At 42.1% G+C, this 18,552-nt stretch overlaps 1 protein-coding gene across 2 annotated transcripts; it reads left to right on the top strand.

The window, feature by feature from the left end:
• The first annotated feature begins 9,108 nt into the window (after nt 1-9,108).
• Nucleotides 9,109-18,282, top strand: TMEM14A (transmembrane protein 14A). Of its 2 annotated transcripts, none has more exons than XM_051614286.1 (5): nt 9,109-9,139; nt 10,884-10,969; nt 12,822-12,923; nt 16,580-16,667; nt 17,670-18,282. In XM_051614286.1, exons 2-5 carry the CDS (start codon nt 10,894-10,896, stop codon nt 17,707-17,709), a joined length of 306 nt encoding a protein of 101 aa, XP_051470246.1. In that variant the 5' UTR covers nt 9,109-9,139; nt 10,884-10,893; the 3' UTR covers nt 17,710-18,282. The 2 variants fall into 2 exon arrangements, with proteins under 2 accessions (XP_051470246.1, XP_051470247.1); XM_051614287.1 differs by lacking the exon at nt 9,109-9,139 and adding an exon at nt 10,092-10,145.
• The last annotated feature ends 270 nt before the right edge of the window (nt 18,283-18,552 follow it).

Here is an 18,552-nt window from a genome sequence, read left to right as displayed (position 1 = left end):
CAGCATTAACAGTGACCTGCAATTTACGTAGCAAATCTTTTGAAAAAAACCTCAAACTTACAAAGATTTACAGGGGAGGTTTCAGCCAACTGTGAACTTCTGAGATGGGGGAAACAAGTTTGTGACATAAACAGAGAGGCAACAGAAGTGAAAGACAAAAGACCAAGAATACTTTACCTCCTTGAAATGCATTGAGTATAAGAGGTAGACACACTATAAATTATAACACTGGATTATCCTTCAGCTTGTAAAAAATGTCAGGACACCTTAAATACCTACAGATGGCCAGTGCCTCCATTTTCAATTACCTCTGACAGATGGCCCTCCCCTATGGCCCAGCACTGATACGCCAAGAACAGTGATTAAAGATTGACTCAGAGGTAAGAGCAGTGCTGTACTTAGCAGCTGTATTTGTAGTCAGACACAGATTTTTTCTTGCATGTCTATATACAACTCAAAAACGCCACCTGAAGACATATTGAAACAATGGCAGTCCCATAGCTCTATCCTCCTGCCCCGATATGCCACCATAAATCAGGCTGTGTTGAGAGAAAAGGCCATTCATCTGTTACATTAAGAGCTCAGAACTTATCTGTATCCTTTCAAGAAGCTAAGAGTTCTGTGTACACTTAATACATTAAATTACCAATGCTACTCTCTTCCATTCCCAGAAGTTGAGGATTGTGCTGTAGATCAAATCATCAGTTAAGCTACTGGCCAGCAATCACAAAACCTGAGCCAACTGCTGACAAACCACATCCATAACTGGCATTTGTACTAAATCATGTAACATGTGGCATTTGTTAGCCTTTTACCACATTGTACACAGTCTGGTTATTTCCTGTCTCCAAGTTCCAGTTCCAATCATAGCTCTTAATTTTATGTAAAATATCAAAAAAATGAAATGATTCAAATGTTCTTGTCACCTTGGAAATGTAAACTGTGGGAGCATTAAATGTAAATTCCACACCATCCACTAAAGCACCAGGCCCAGATGGCCTCTCTGCAGAATTTTTCCAGTGATCCCATTTGCTGCTTCTGTCCCATTTATGATCCCTTTATTGAGAATCATAGTAGGTGTTCAGAAGACATTTAGTAAAGCAACTGTTGATTTTATTTTTTGATTTTGGAGCCTGAAGAGAGTTTGGAAATAGGTCTGCTTGGCCTCTTATCATTACCTTCAAGCAGGTGGGATGCATCCCAAATATCACAACCCTCTTTAGTTTGAGTATTGTCAGCCACATGGCTGCGGGCAGCTACTTTGTCATGTCACTTGCTCTCCTGCTCCCATGGCCCATCTGCCTCCCAAGGATGGTTCTCCCTCATGACTGACCTGGCAGGGATGCGCAACCTTCTCCCTTGATAAATGGTCTGGATAATGTCACCTGTGAAGATAAAGATGTGTTCAAAGGTTGTATATGTGTGTGTGTGGATCAAATACACCAAAATGCCTGGTCAACATTAGCCCACACTGATCATGTTACAGAAGAGGGCCATCAGCCAGACTAAACAGTTACTGGGGAATTACACAGAGACTTGACACAAAGCAGGATATAGGCTGAAAAGAAGTATAAAAGATGCATGAAAACCCTTAACAGGAGGGAGAGACCTTGGAGAAGAAACAGCTTTTTCAAGGACACATGGTTCAGCCAACAATTTGTAGGGAGCTGCAGGGGTCCCCATAAAGGTAGACAATTCACATCTCCAGCAGGAGGCATATGTAAACAGGGAGACCCGCAATCTTTGGGAATGAGGGGTTTGTTTTTGTAACCCATACTGCCCACAAGTGAGGGGGGCATACAACTCCATGTGTCTGTCCCCCCCTGTGTTTCTCCCTGTGTGTGCATGTGTACACCAAGAAGGCTTTGGGATTAGTTACATAAGACTGTTTAGAAATCTCTAGTATGGTTTGCCTGTGTATTATAGTATCAGTATAGTTCACTGACTGCTGATTAATTACATACTGTCAATAAAGCAATAAACTGCAAACGCAGCATTTTTCCCCTGCAACACCTAGTGAGTTGCTGAAGCAACCAGAGATCTCTGTAGCACAAGGTTTTCTTCCAGAGCACTGAGACTGAATAAATTAATGTAAAGAATAAATTCATGTTTGGTGAATCACATCTAAACACAGGTGAGATCCCTTAAGCACATACAATATCTGTCTCAAAATAATTACTTTGAAGAAAGACATTACACATATGGTTATTTCAGACCTGTTTCTACACGGCTAGCATTTGTAACTGAACTTGCTGTTACACTTCAATTTGGGGATCAGCACTCACTGTTTGCACTGTATTTTCCCTTTGAGTTGTCTATGAAAACTGGGCTAAGATTTGGATCTCAATTACCACAGTCTGACAGAGAAGAGCCTTAACTTAGCCCCACTAAAGAATAAAATCCTAACTGTACAAGTGTTTTTTGCATGTTGCAGAGTTTCAATAACCCTAGAGGGTTTTTAAGCTTTTTTTGTAACATCAATTTAGAATTTCCCTTTCCTGTAAGACAGACAAATCTTTTTAATTTTACCCCTTTAACTGGCCTGGCCAATTCTCCCTCCTTCCATTGCTGTAATAACATCCTCTAGTATTCTCTAAAGCATGTTTTGCTGTGCATGCCTGGATATGCTAGCCAGTGCTAACTTGCTATAACCCTGCTGTCCTGACTTTCCCAGACAGCTCTAATACAAACATAGGCTGTTTGGTCCAGAGTGTGGACATTGTGACAGCCTCACAGCCTTGAACATGGCCCAGCATTGATGAACTACTGCAAACTCTCCTCCACGCATCCTCACAGTAGAGACAGGCCATAAGCAGGCACTCGGGGAAGATTCTCGCGCTTACCAAACAACAAACTTTGAACAAGGTGGTAAAAGAAAGAAAGAAACAAATCTATTTCTGGGCTGAGACTGTAGCTGGATATCCCAGCCAAAGATAATTGTGTTTCACAAAATTCCAAACCACACATGAGGGTTCATAGTGGAAAAACACTGACAGGCCATTGTCCATGGCATTGTATTCACAGTGCTGTAATTACAGCTTTACCATAATGAGTGTAACTCTGTGGTTAGAAAGATCACCAGAATGTTAATTTTCCAGGGAATACTGCTTTCTTCATAGATGTTTGGCTTGAAATGTGGAGTTTAAGTTTTAGTGTTAGCATTTTTTTTCTCACATTTTCATTTTTGGGGGCTGATCTGTGTAAGTGCTTTAACGTGGCTTCTCCTTTCAGGTGTACAAATAAAAAAGATTGCATTTTTTCCAAGCTGGATTAATTGCACATAAAAGTAGATGTGTAAACACTTCCTATCATTTGATGTTTGTGATCCTCCCTTTGCATTCACAGTGGGTATACCTTTGGGTATTATCAGACACAAAAAAATGAAGATAGGTTTTCACCCTTTTTTCAAATTAGGTCACTGCTGTTATTAAGGTGATTTCCATGAGGTCTCGCTGAGCTGTGTTCCTCCAGGCTGGCCTGGCAGGAGACACATCCTAACCCACGCTGCCTGACAATAACTACCATGATTTACCAGCCTTACACCCACCAGGGGTTCCTTTACCATATGGTTGGAAAGTTTCTTGTTCATCTACGCTGAGGAACAGCAAAAAATCCCTCAGCCTACACCAAAGATCTGGTCCCATAATCAACCAAGCATGAAACAGTACTGTCCAATGCACCATCATGTATCAAAGAGCAGGATGAGCTTTGGAAGGGGAAGGAAAACAACATCTGAACCGTTAAAAATGTTACTTCTGATAGGTCTAAACTGTTCAGATGGGCTGGTAAACATTACTGGAGGATGCTGAGTAGTGGGTGATCCTCTTTATTGGTTGTCCCAACTCTAATGAGCTTTGAAGAGGAAATAAGGTCAGAATCTCATTGCGAAAGTGCTGGAATAAGACAATTGCTCTGAGGGCTCAAGCCCATTCACCACTTTTTCTCAGTAGTACTTGTGTAAGCAATACTCCTGATGTTAATGTGATTATCTAAAGGCAGAAGGAATACTCATACAAATAAAGGTTGGGATTCATGCCTAATAGTCTATCTAATCTGGCACTCTCCTTCAACTGCACTAGATGTTTTCCAGCAGAAGACTCTTGAGTAGCATATCCAAAGCAGAAACGATATCCTGGGGGGGAAATTCTATGATAGCTTACAAAATCTTGGGACCAAGTTCTGTGCAGACAGAGCAAAAGGATCCAAGGGGAAAAATACAACACCAGGAAGGCTATAGTTTCTCTAAGGGTCCCTTTCTAAGTGCTAATACTATGTAGATTGTCCTAAAACTGCATGTTTTCTCAACAGGGTACAATACAGTGAACTAAGCATCAGTTTCACTGAGATGAGAGAACCCTGAGATAAACAGGTTTTAGATATGCCTCAGTGTATCTGAGAATTTGGAGAGGGTAATAGATCCTGTGCCTCTGTCCTTCAGTGAGCTGTTGTCTGAAAAACTCTTGTCTCTGTGTGTGCAGCTGTGAGCAGACCTCTCTGTACCAAGCACACAGGGGGGAGAGGTATCAGAAATCTGATGTCTATCATAGAATATTAGAGAAAGGGTCTGAAAATATACAAAGCCAAAAAAATCCCTCCTCCATCCCAAGAAACTTTCATCTTCATGTGTTGTTTTCAATCAGCTGAAAACATCACACAAGGATAAACAAGCCACTTCAAATGTCTCAGAAATCCCTCAGGATTTCACTCTGACTTCCTGAATCACTTTAAAATCCACATACTTATTAAGAAAGATGGGAAATTTGGGATATCTTGGAAGCAGAGCACAGTTAGTGGTCCAAATCTGGTTTTATTTAGACCAAGGACTCCTAAGATACGGAAGAGAAAAACCTCCATTTCTTCAGAGAATGGAGTCTATCAGCTTTTGAGAACTCCGCTAGGAAACTCAAATCACTAGTGATCAGAACCCAAGGCAGTTTAATCCCTCACTCTTAACATCCACTACAGCCCTTGGACCATGTCTGGTGGGTAGAAACCATTTTACATATGTTCTCCCAGATCACTGCCTATCATGATCACATTCTTGCATTTTGTTCCCATTAATCTCTACAATGTTAAATGGAGCTAGAACCTAATTTTGCTGGAGACCTCACAGTAAAATCATGGATATTGTCTCTTCACAGTAAAAATAGATATTGTCAGCTCCCAGGGCCCAAGGGTAGGTTTCTGTGGGCAGGTACCTTATTTCAGTGCTTGCTAGCTTCCAGAAATACTAGTTTGTTGGACTCAGCATCTGGGGAGATTCCTGAGATACCACTAAACAACCATAATCCTGAGCTGCATTCACTGAATTAACCAAGAATTTCAGTTGATGCCATCCCATAATGCTTTCTCACAGGCAAAGTTCCCTGAAAAGTCAGGAAATATGCATCTTCAGGTTATTCAACTGTTTCTCACTGACCCCTGCAGAGGATCTCCCTAACCTCCCACCTGGTCATGCAGTCCCAGCTCTTTCTTTGTGCCCTGAACCAATTAAAAACAAACAAACAAACAAACAAAAACCAGAAAACACCCACTACAAACAAACAAAACCCCAACCTATTTTTTCTGCCCAGTTATGTTAGGAACCTGAGTTGACTCAGCCATTGAGGACTGGGAGAGAAGAAGCAACAACCATTAATTACTGCACAAAGTAAGAGACTGGAAAGCAGAATTGGAAATGAAGAGGCTCTTTTGGCAGCAGTGAGCTGTTGAATTGAGCACCACCTCCTGTGAAACCACTGTGCAAGAACCTAACTCTTTTTCCTTTGCAGACTTCAGTCCATGATCATATTTATTTAGTTCATAGAAAGGACCTTAGTTTGTGTGGCTTTTTATTAACATGTATGCTCTGCCAGATTCCTTCATTATTATTACAAAGAGCAGTACCTTTGCTTTTTACCACTTCATTGAATTACCAGGGATTATTCTGGATCTAAACTTTTATACTACATTTTTCAGGAACTGACACTTCAGAACTGATGAGTAATGACCTGTAAATGCAGTCCAAGGAGGCTCTAGAACAGTCTCCTCAGCCTTTTAAAACAACCTTCTGTTATTTTAACACCACTTTCCTTCTCAGTGCTTACATACAGGTGAGTATATGCCCATACATGTGAAAGCATAGAGCATTTCTAACAGCCACCTCTCTGTACCAAGAACAGGATAAACTACTTCTTTATTTAACTACAGATTATTAAAACTGAAGCCTCTGAATCTGCATTTTTAAAAATACATTTTACTTATATTAGTCCCATCTCATTAAGAGAACAATCTTTTGCACAAAAAAAAAGTTGCAGAATTACAGCTGTCTCAGGGTGCTTAGTTGCTCCTTTTTCCCCCCCTCAGGACCTTTTCTTCTGTCTCTGGTATTTCAGAGGCACTCTTCCATTCTACAGATCCCTTCTGGTATCACATTAGGTTCCGAGACAGCACTTAGCATTAACTCTTCCTTGGGGCTCACTACAACAAGTAGCCTTTAGTGTTAATAAAGGAAGATCAACAAAACCCACACACATCTTACAGGTCTTCTACATGGTTCATCCTGCCAACACCCTCTCTAATAACTGGTAGCCTGAGCAAACATTTTGAAGCAGAGGGAGATTAGGCTGCATTACATTTCAGCCCAAGCCCCTTAAAGGCTTCTTGTTTTATACAGAACACTAGCCACACAAGGTACAAACTCAGCCTTTCACCAGGGAGAGAACATACTTGCAGATATGAATGCAGATGGGCCTAAAAAAGGTCACACATGCTCAACACACATGGAACTTCCTGGGGACTGGGCTGTACATTTTTAAGAAGCCTCCACTCAGCATTTTTTAACCCATCTTCTCTTCATGTCTTATTTTCACAGGGATGGAGAAATATATCCCTGAAACTAAAGCAATTTACTTATCCAATTTGAAGGCTGTTTTTCCAAACCAGAGAGATGCTAGGGGCTGTTCAGTGAAATGGTTATGTTTATAATGGACAAGACCTTGCATTCTCCCCTAAACTCATCCTTGTAGTTGGCTCAGTCCTTGTAAATGGAACTTTCCAAAAACGAGGAAAACAAATCATAATACAAAACAAAACAACCAAAACAAGCTAAAATAAAACAGCTGGAAGAGGACACGGAACGGGAAACTTTAGCTCGGAGTGGCAGTTCTGAACAACTGAAAACTAGAATAGAAACCGCTTAGCAACATTAACACTGGCCTTGCTGCTAGCTCTGTTACACCTCACTGTCAGCACTGAGGGATGTGATTTATCATGCTACCAACAAACTAACTTACTGAATTTCCTTCCCATTAAAAACCTCACCTGGGCGACCACCTGTGCTGTAAAATACAGGAACCATTTCACATCAGACAACTGTTTAAGTAACAGCTTAGAGAAAACAATAACCAATACTTTTCATAATTGAAAATTGAAGGGAATGTAACAAGCAGCATATAATTACATGAATTTTAATTTAGCCATGACTTTAGGGTTATCCAGTCTACTTTAGTGAGAAGTATCATTGAATAAGTAACCACAACTAGTCGTTATCCTGGAGGTGCCAAAAGACACTGTATTCGTTCCATCTTGGAGCCCTCTCAAATAGAATTGTATGGTTTTGCTCTGTTTAATCCACTGTTTATTTTACTGTGCTATTAAAGATCCACAAGTTTCAGAACACTTCATAAAGAAATCCAAGATTTCTGGATTTCAGCTTATGAATCTGATTTTTGTTTGCATTTTGGAGCTGTCCTGCCCTCAAGTGTCCTGTGTTTGTTTTCCAAAATTGCTGTACCTTCAGTCTTCCTTCCCACAGACACTGGTGAGATAAGGAGAGTAGTTCTGTTTTCCACCGAGCAGGGAGACTTGGACAGCTCACATGGAGTGGGTTTGTGCCACAGCAGTTAAAATGCTAACAGAAAAAACAAATGGAACATTAGGAGTGGAAATTAAATACGTTAACCCTAATGAGAATACTGATTCACTTTCCAGCAAGCTCTTTGGAGCGGAAACCTCCCACACCTTTAAGCAAAGAAATCTAAAGGAAACACAGGATTTTGGCAGGGATGTTCAAATGACCCCTGAAGAAGGCAGGTATCCAAGTCCCATCATGAGGCATTGTGTGTCTCTCCCTGTTGTGGCCATGGTTAGGCTCAGCCTGTTCCTGGGAACAAGGGAAGCGTGGGGAATGTCACAGGCAGGCACCACTGAATTACTGCTGAAGGACACGTCCCATGCTGGTCAAGAACAGCTCACTTGAAAGAGAACTTTAGAAACACTGAGGAGGGTAACATTTTAAAGTAAGGCAAAACACAGCTGGTAGTAGCATAGCTCCAGCAAAGAGGGCTTGCAGACAAGGAATCGACGTCTCAAGATAGCCACGTGAAGTAGCTTCTAGTGCCTGTCTCTTGGGATGCAGCACGGAGGATGACGGGGCAGCCGGTGGGCCAGGCGTGGCAAGGGGCGCCTGGCGCGGGGTCGCGGGTGTCCCTGGGGTGGTGCTGGCAGGAGGGAGACCCTGGTGCTGGCAGGAGGCCCTGGTGCTGGCAGGAGGGAGACCCTGGTGCTGGCAGGAGGGAGACCCTGGTGCTGGCAGGAGGCCCTGGTGCTGGCAGGAGGCCCTCGCCCCAGCCGGAGACTCTTGCCCCTGCCCTAGTCTGCGAGGGACGTGCGCCCTTGGGGGACAAGTGGCTCTGGGGACATGACTCCTCATTCACGAGTTCTTCCGTCCCCAGTATCGCTGGGCGGGGCGTTTTTAGGCTTAAAAGGCTAAAACAAGCCTTCGATCTTTCCACGGCCTGTGGAGCCCACGCGGAGGAGCCGCCCGAGGGCAGGAGGAGGAGAGGCTGAAGAGGCGGGAGACGCCGAGCCCCGGGCTGGGCCGAGACGCCGCGACAACCCGGGTGCACAGCCCCGCCGACCCGGGCTCGTCCCCGGCCCCAGCCCGGCGCCGCTGCCCCGCACAAACTGATCCGCGAGTGGAAGCGGGCCCGGGCCGGGCTCGGCGCCCTCCTTCCCTCCGCCGAGGAGCAGCAGCCAGGGAAGGGGCAGCGCGGAGGCCTCAGGCGGACGAGGGCGCAGGCCCCGCAGCGCCGCCCGAAGGCGGGAGAGGCGGGACCAGGGCGGGTCGGAGGGCGGCGGGGCGGGGCGGCGGGACGAGGTACGGCGGGGCCGAGCGCGGCGGGGGCGGCTGCGAGCGGGGGGCCCCGGGGGGGCGGTGGGTCTCCCCGCTGCGCCCGCCTGCCTGGCGGCCGGGGCTGCGCTGCGGGGCTGCGGCGGGGGCAGCGAGTGCGAGGCTGCGGCGGGGGAGGCGGGGAGAGCCGGGCTGCGGCGCGGGAGGTGCGGGGAGAGCGAAGGCCGGGCCGGTCAAAGGCCGAGCTTTGATCCTGGCCCCGACCTGTAGAGGCTTCGTTTTCAGGGGCGCCGTGGCCCCCTTAAACCACCCGTCTTCGTGAGGGGGTTACAGCGGGCGGCGGGGGGCGCTGCCTTTGCGTTTTCTCGCTTTAATATTAAAGGTTTGGCATAAAGTGATGAGCGCGTGCACTTTGCTTTCCTGCCACCCCTCTAACTCGGTCACCAAGGGGGCACCCGGTCAGGTAAAAAGAAGAAGGATGCACTTAATGATTAAGTATATACTCAAATGGAGAGGAGGGGCGAGGTGTATCGTGCCCTTACAAAGCACACCCAGGGAAGCAGGGACTGGTATTACAACAGCAATTTAACTGCTTTTTGGAGGAGAGAAGCCTATATTTGGACAATGCATCAAAATCTAAAGGTAATACGAAGGGCATAGACAGAGGGTAAAGCTTCTGTATGTATAGCATCTCGGAGACAGCCTAGGTCTTTGTCTGGAAACACTGGATAGACTCTGAAAACTCCTGGTTTTGCCTGGCATTGCAGGGCCTGTGACATTGCTCATGCAGTAAACCAAGTACAGCCTGGTTGTAAGTGCACTAATCTGTGTGCTCAGGAGACCTGTATGTGTCCATAGCATATGCCCAGATCAGCCCTGTGGCACAAGAGCAACAAAACTGATGCCATGGGTGGTGTCAGGCTTTTTGCTGTGCTCTGGTTTCTCTGGGAGAGAATCATAGAATCAATTTTCTGTTCAGGAAAGCTGCATTTTTGAGAAGACTGCAGCACCCAATCCCGTGAGAACAGAGTTGGTAAGACACTTCGTTTTAGTTCACGGATAGCTGTGGTCTGTGGGTTTCCACAGTGATTGAGGTCTTTAGCAGTTTAGAGTTAGCCAGGAGGGAAAGCTAGGGCAGCTGATCCAGGCTGGCCAACAGAAGTATTCCACAAATGTCACACTCATAAATTGGAAGGTTTGCTGGGGATGGGTCTCTTTCCTCAATGGTCACCATCTCCGAAGGGTCCTGCCCATCCCTCTGGGTCTCCCATTTGTGGTGACCATCACACTTCTGCTGAAGCTGTGGTGCTCATAATGTTTGATGAGTATAACTTTGTGTATTTCGTATTGGTATTGATATGCGGGTTTATTATTATATTATTAAATCTGTTTCTGTTTCAACCCAAGGGTCTCCTTTCCTGTTCCCAAGCCTGCTTCTCAGGTGGAAGTGGTCAGCAAGTGACAGAACAGCTGACTAAATGAAGACAGCTTGCATACATGTTTTTTTTACTGAGAAAAATGCATTCCACATACATCCCAAAACCACCCAATTTCCCCTAATGGAAATACTGAGGAGTAGGGAAGGGCAGCAGTTAGTGAAAATATTATACAATAGCCAATAGACACACCTTCACCTTTTGAATGTTTTGACAAAGTAGTCAAACACGACTTATGAGAGCATAGTGTTACCTAGAACACATTAAGCAATGATATTTTCTTACCAGGGGAGAGAGGAACCTTGTCTTCAGTTGCAATGTGTTTTCTTCTACAGAGTTGAGACCATGGCTATTGACTGGGTTGGTTTTGCCTATGCTGCACTGCTGGCTGTCGGAGGTGTTGTGGGATACACTCGTAAAGGTAAATACTGGGACAGCAGGATTTGGAAATGAAGCATTTGAGTTTCCTCTCTGCTCAGCTTTGTAAAAAAAAACAAAAACAAAACAACCCAAAACAAATCGAGGTGAGACACAAAAAGTTGGCTAAAACAAACACATTGCATCTTAAATCCATCCTACGCTGCTAAAAATGAGCTGAGTGTCATGAGATATACTTGGGTCTACTTAAGCAGTTAAGTGGGCACTTTTTTCTGTTCATCTAACTGATGAGTTTGTTTTTAGGGCAAAAAAAGGGCTGTCATGTTGTAGTTGACCTTCAGTGTATTTTGGGTCTTCTCATTTCCTTTAATCATTCCCATGTTGAGAACAGCAGATTATCTTTGCTAATTTTTTTGTCTTCTAGGGAATCATCCTGTCTTGATTTTGAGATTTCCAGATGCACACAGGAAACAAACCCTGTTACCTTTGTATGCTGATCTGGTGGTTAAGCATCTCGTGCTGTTAGAATTGTGCATTTTCACTCCAAGATAATCCGACGGGTTTTAGGTTCTCACGTACTACCAAGCGCGTTTTCCCTGTTTCGGTAGTGCCTGCAGCCCTTCCCCGCCGGCAGCGCCCTGCCCGAGCCGAGGGCAGCATCCCGGCGGGATCTCGGTGCCGCTGCTCTCTGCCTCGCCCATGAAGTGCACGTCCCAGCAGCGCGTCGCTCTCCTCCGTTGTGGCCATTATCCCTCCCTGTGCCCGTGATTTAGGGTGGCTGCTTCCCCGCGCAGCATGCCCATGCTTTGATCTTAAAGACATGCCTTTATGTCTGACTTTCTGAAAACACTCGTGGTACTGTTTTGTTTGTATGCAGCTGCACTCACTGACACTGCCCCATCTGCTGGTTCTTGTCACCCTTTAATAGTTTGTCAGTCCTTGTGGCAAATCTGGATTATTATTATTATTATTATTATTATTATTATTATTATTATTATTAACAACAACAACAACAACAACAACAACAACAATATATTATTTACAAAAATTTGTTTGCTTGACTTTTTCAATTAAGAATAGTCAATATAACAGGACTGTGAGCTAAATAACATCTGGGGATCTGGATTCTCCTTTGTAAACGTTTTGGGATTGGCTTAATCCAGATAATGCCTGCTGTGCTGATTCCACACTTTTAACATATAGTACCGAGTCAAATGCCTATTCAGAAACCTGAATATTTATATCAGTGAAACTCTGGGATTTACAAACTACAAGAAGATGCTGAGTTACCTTTAAAAAAACGTATTTTCAACTTCATTGCCATCTAGTTATTTTAACTCTTTTAAAATCCTTTGTTAATTGAATGTGATGTTAGTGATACCATTTCTTGGTCCTGGCATGATGTCAGACTGAAAGGCTTATGACTACATCTGTTATCAAATCTACCATATATATGTGTGTGTGTGTGTGTGTTGTATGTGTGAATATATATATGTTGACACATTTCTACCATTTCTGGGGACTCTCAAGTGCTGGAAGATAAGAGTTAAAATCAACAGATAGTCCAGAAAAGTTACAGAAATGCTTCTAAGTTACATAGGGTAGAGAAAATTTAGGTTTGTGCTTCAAAGATTATTTTTCCCAAATTGCAAGTATTACTAGATCCTCATCCCCCTCTAATTTGGTCAGCTTTGCCCCTAATGCTGTGCAAGAGAATGACCCAGTTACAGAATTACTGCTTTTCTGTTCACATGAGGTGAGCTAGCTGCTCCATGGCAAAATGGGTTCTGTTCTTAAAATATTTAGATGATAACTGTGTAGAGTGAGAACTACTGTGTGAAGATTCAGCTTGAAGACATTGTATTGAAAAATAACTCTTGAATTATTTGTTGCAGGTAGTAAAATCTCTTTAGCTGCTGGTCTCACTTTTGGCTCTGTGGCTGGTTATGGAGCTTACTGCATAACACGTGATCCAAGAAATGTGAAGATATCGTTGTGTAAGTGTTCTACTACAGTAAACAAAAAACCCAAAACCAGCAACAACAAAACCAAGCAGTTTCCTGAATTGCATGTAAAAGTTTCTTTAATATTAAATCTTGAGCATCGCTTTGGTTTAAATGTTACTTTTTAAGTAGAGTTAGACACTTGAACTTAGCTTGCAAATTCCTGAGTTTATAAGTGGAACTGTTTGCAAGGTATGGCAGATCATTCACACAAAGCCAGCAGGTGTGAGTTCCCACCTGGCAGCTCCTCCTTTTATTAGATGGTTACCCAACAGTGTGAATACTGTGAAATCCAGCTGAGAAACATAGGAGAGTACTGGAATAAGATCATAAGAGCTGCAGATTAGAATGTAATTTTAGAAGTAAAGTAGGCGTGGGATTCAGTCTTGCCTAATGGAGTGTATCCTCAGCTCCCAGTGAAACAAATAGTTTGACTTGGTGTTTTTACTTTGCTGCTAAGACAGACAGGATACAAACAATGCAATAATTGTAATGTTAATTAGTGTGCCATGAAACCCTCATGGAGGCAAGGAACTACATGCAGTCTCTAAGGGGGCTATTAACCTCATACAACTGATTTGCAACAAGAGTTGTTTGGAGATTGTCTCACTCATGGTGTTAGCAAAGATGACTCTGCTTTCACTTGATGAATTGCATTTAAAATGCATTTAATCCAGATTGTGTGAGTACACACTTGTGTTTTCTGAACCTAGTTAGAATGTGTGGTATAGTGTTCGTGCTGGCTTTGTGCTTTACACTAGCCACAGTTGTAAAAACTTCCATTTCAAAAAGTGTTAAATAGCATTGTTAGCAAAATATATTCATACCAACTGGGTTCTTTAGTAAAGGTGGTAATGGCATATATGAGCTGCTCCTAGATGGCTTAAAATTGGATATTCCCGTTTTGCCCTCATAAGCTTGCTCAGATTTAAGTTATCCCACTGTTTAAAAAACCCCTTTTTTGGAAGGAAGACACAGCCTTAAGTGTATGTAAATTTATAATCATTCCATGTGATATGCTTTTAAGTAGCAGACAGTATTGTACTTTTGTGGGTCAATTAAATCTCTTAATTTGGATACAGAATTTGTGGAAGAGAAGACTAATTAAAACTTAGTAAATGTTGCCTGTTTCCTGATTCTCTGGTTTTGAAAGGACTAATACAGAATTTCCACTACTCTGCTTCTTGATACCAGCATTGTGCATTTCATGTAGCTGTAGGCATGTGAGGACTTTCTTTCATCTGGAGAAATATGTGCTACTGATTTAATAGAAATTCTAGCAATACTGGTAAGATACAGTTCGCTACACCTGCCTTAGAAAGTTCTTGTCATCTAGAGTTAAAAGAAGAAAGACTTTTTAAAGCAGTCTGAGTTCAGAATGTTTATGAAGTGATGTTCTGATTGCTTAAAACCTAAACCTATATTTAACCTTGGCTATGAATGGGTGACCTTTTCAACACCCACCTCTGCTGAATGAAAACAAGGTGGTTTCAACCAGCTAGAAATTTTTGCCTGAAGTGAGTTAGGAAGTATTCATACTAAGTCCTCTGCCAGTGCCAACTGTTGAGGCTGGTTTTAATCTCTTCCAGGCTGATGTATCTCAGTCTGCAAGACAGTGTCTTCTGGCTTCTATAAACATAGATACCTCAAATGAATAAAGAACTCAGTGGCAAGACTTAAAGAGAAAGGGAGAATTAGACACACCTTAGAAACATCTACAGGTCCACACCTTAAAAACCTTTGGTGGCTACTGTATCTGCTCCTTTCAGAATAAGAGCTTCTTTGTAATAAATGGGATTTCTTTTGTAGAAAATCAGAATATTTTCATGTGTGCCTAACCTGCCAAAGTGTCAAAATCAATTAGAACACAAATGAAAAAAGGAATTTAAGTGCCTCCAAAGTCGTAATTACCTATAGTATTTATCACCTACACAAAAGTCTCCTACAGTAATGTAGGTAGAGTTTTAGTACAAGGCCTTCATAGTAGGGTCCTTGGAACTTGTTCTACATACAAAGAATATTTGGCATTCAGGTACCCCCAGCAGATTTCCTTGGTTCTTTTATACATTATTCTTTCAGGCATTTTCCGACTCCCCCTGAAATTAACTCTGCACTTTCTTGAATACTTTATTGCAATTTTACATGTTTGGAGTAGATGTAGAAATTCAGACTTCAGTATGCAATAGTCAGTTCTATTCAGAGTGCAAGTCGTTGCACCTGATTTATTGAGATTTCGATCTGAATCTGACTTACTGAATTAAATTTGGCTTGATTTATTGAATTTATTTGACTGATTTAAGGTGGAACAGTGAATATCTGGCACTTTTGAAAATCAAGTATAAAAGTTGAGTGTCTTAAAATCTCAGTGGCACATGTGAAAAGCCAGATACTAGTAACTGGAAAAAAATATTACAAAGTGCACATGCTTTGTAGCTTGTAATGAATTGTAAATACACTCAGGGCTCTGCTAAGATGCTTACAGACTGCTCCTCAGACATTCCTGAGAGGATCAAGGCTATGGAACCAGAAAATAAGAGCAATGGATAATGGAGCATAATAGTTTTTGTGCAGGGTATCTTTAATGAGTGCACATAGTAGTGTTTCGTAAGATGCTGTCAGAAACTGTCAGAAGTTTAAAACTAATCCTTGACACCTGTGAGCACAGAACTGTCCACAAGAGTAGACAGTAGAAGTTGAAGAGGATTATCAAGGTGGTTTAACTGCTCCATAGAAACAGGAAGAGATTTGTTTAACTCCCATTACTTTGGCTGCAAGGGTAATAAAGCCCAGCTGCCCATGAGAAGTACTGCCTCTCTGCCCACTTCTAGGAAGCATTTCAGGTGACAGTTCTTTAAATGAAACTAGCTATCTTTGCAGAGTTTTATGTGTTCTCATTAATCTTCTCGTTTATGTAGTGCTTTGCAGCCCTAATGAAATCCCCATGCCTGATCAGTTCATTGCTACCCACATTTTTAGGTAAAACTGCTCCAGGAGGAACATGCAATTCTTTTCATGATGTTTGTTCTCTGCTGCTTGCCCTCTTGGGCTGCCCACCTCTTGCCACAGACAAGTTGCCTCGTAGCGTAACAAGCAAAGGAAATTGTGGTCATGGTGAAGATGTTGGCAGCTATATTCTGTAGCAAAAACAAGCGGCAAGCCTTCCAATCTAGTTTTTGAGGCTCAGCAACTAAAGAACTCGCATCCTAAAAAGAAAACAGATAAAGGTGGACGCTCTGACTCCTTGATTAGTTAGTAAGAAAACTGCTGCAATAATCTGGTGGGATTTATAAGACACTATTCCTGCAATTCAGCATGTGTGTCACAGTTATGATGAAGATTCTTCCTACTTTATTTGTACCCCCATGAATGTAGACATGGGGGAGTAGAATTCACTGTCTGACAAATTTAGTGTCTGTGAAATAGGGCTTAGCATTCCCTTGCTCCTGGAAACCATATTTGTCACTGAAAGAAATCATAGCAGTGTATTTTGGAAAAGCAAGAATGTTTTTACAGACCCTATCTCTGATCTAATGTTTTATTAAATTGCACTTCATAGCAAAACATAGCAATGACCGTTGATAATTCTCCATGTTCCTTAATGGTCCACTGGGAGAAGTGAGAACATAAATATCTTGAATTGTCTTTTACAGTTTCAGCTTTTCTTTTGACCATTATAATGGGAATGAGGTTCAAGAGGTCCAAGAAATTAATGCCAGCCGGACTAGTAGCATGCCTGAGGTAAACATACATTGAGGATCTTAATGTAAAGATTTTACTGATTTTCAAATAGTTGCCGTTTGACGTCTGATTCAAGCCAATATCAATGGAAGTTACCATCATCCAGAAACTGCACAGTTTAAGTGAAATTACTTTGGAGGTCCCAGTCCTGTTTCCAGTGAACAGCTTTTTCATCACACTAGGCAGATACATCTGATATGGAGTGACTTTCTCAGCAAAGAAAAGAGATATGTGCAATTAAATATTCATGCATATTGATAAGGCTCTTGGAAGAACCTGACATAAGCCTCAGTGTTTTCAAGCCCATATGCATAAAATTAGTCATCTAATTTCATACAGCAGTCATCTTAAAAAGGACCAACACTTTGGTTTAGAAGTGCTGCATTCAAAACTACTGGAAGCTCAGCACCTTTGACAAGTAGGGTATTTTTTACCTGACCTAAGAACTTACTGCAAATTATGATGTTTCTGATCATTCTGATTGCTTTATTGCTGCTGTTTATTTTGGCATTCTGGAAAACATAATTTTCTATACTTATTATTTTGAAATTGTTGAGTAAGTTGAAACTTTTTTTTTTTCCCAGTGAGTCTGTAACACAAAACACTTTTCAACTGTATGTCAGAATCTCCATCTTCTGAAGGAACAATAACTCTTTGCTTTGTTGTTACCAGATTTAATAGAGCACCATCAACTCTTTTACTCTATATACAGGGAGGAAAAAAAATCAGATGCAAATTGTCAGGATGCAAAATTTAAGAATTGGAACTTAAACTGGAAAATGTCTTTGCATTGTGGATTGCTTTCCAAGCCTAGGTGGAGTGTGTGTGTTTCAGCAGACACTGAGGCTGTAGATGTAGACATTTTGAAAGATGTCTTACTAAAGGCCATAGGGTCAGCTATTTATGAGTGTGTTGTTATGCAATGATGACTTGCACTGGTTTTGCTCTCTTTTTGCTCATGCACAACCATATTGATGTTTCTTGTTCTGATTTTATTTGCAGCCTTTTGATGATTTTGAGGCTTGTTTTTATGCTGCTGTAGGAGAATTTAGTAGCCCAAGACCCAAATTACGACTGTCGTGCCCACCGAAGAAACCAGGCAAGCTCTCCACACTTGAAAGACAAGTTTGAACACAAGTCTTACGTTGCAGTTACCTGTTCTGTAAAAGATCTGTACCTGTAATTTGATCATTGACATTTGATGGTATTTTGCAAGCTTTTTTAAAAAAACTAAAATGTTTTGTTGAGGATTTATTTTGGTCTACTTCTGTTTAAGCAGTCTGTTAACTGAAGGCATCTTTCTCTACAAGTTTGATGCCTGTCAGGGATGCTGAGCACCCCAGGACATTGACTTAGTCTTGCACTGTGTATCTGAGAGAATATATATATAAATACAGGTTTATGCTAAAATGCTACATTGTATTGAAGCATAATTGTGTAGCTTCCTAGATTAAGGAATGAGTTCAAATCATACTGTCAGTTACTAATCAATAAAGGTACGGTCCTGTAGGAGAAGGAAAAACCCAGTGTTCTTTCAGACACACAAATCTCATTCCATTGGTTCTAAATGTAAAAACTATAATCAGTGTTCAAATAAACCATCAAATGTTGAAAACTTCTCTGTTTTTTAAGCAGACTAGTGAGCTACTTTGTCAAGATTCTGATGATCTGCTGTGTACTCGCACCGGTTTAAAACATGGACCACCCTGTGCATTCCTACTGGCATGAACCACAGTTGAGGAAGGTTCACCACCATCTTGCACAAATAGGATCTGTCTCAGTACACTTTAACAGGTTTGCCATTGTGGTCTTATACAGATTATCTTGCTGAAATCCTCTCCATAAGCAGAGTATCCAGTCATAACTTATCAGGGATTGAAGTTGG

This window comes from Apus apus, chromosome 3 (assembly GCF_020740795.1).
Source record: "Apus apus isolate bApuApu2 chromosome 3, bApuApu2.pri.cur, whole genome shotgun sequence".
NCBI lineage: Eukaryota > Metazoa > Chordata > Aves > Apodiformes > Apodidae > Apus > Apus apus.
Note: the sequence above shows the minus strand (reverse complement) of the source record. Positions and strands in the feature narration are given on the sequence as shown.

Excerpts from the sequence above, each read along its gene's own strand:
- TMEM14A (XM_051614286.1), top strand. The coding sequence starts at position 10,894 with ATGGCTATTGACTGGGTTGGTTTTGCCTATGCTGCACTGCTGGCTGTC. Across the intron at positions 12,924-16,579 it reads AAATGTGAAGATATCGTTGT|TTTCAGCTTTTCTTTTGACC; the intron begins GTAAGTGTTCTA and ends TGTCTTTTACAG. Across the intron at positions 16,668-17,669 it reads GGACTAGTAGCATGCCTGAG|CCTTTTGATGATTTTGAGGC; the intron begins GTAAACATACAT and ends TTTTATTTGCAG.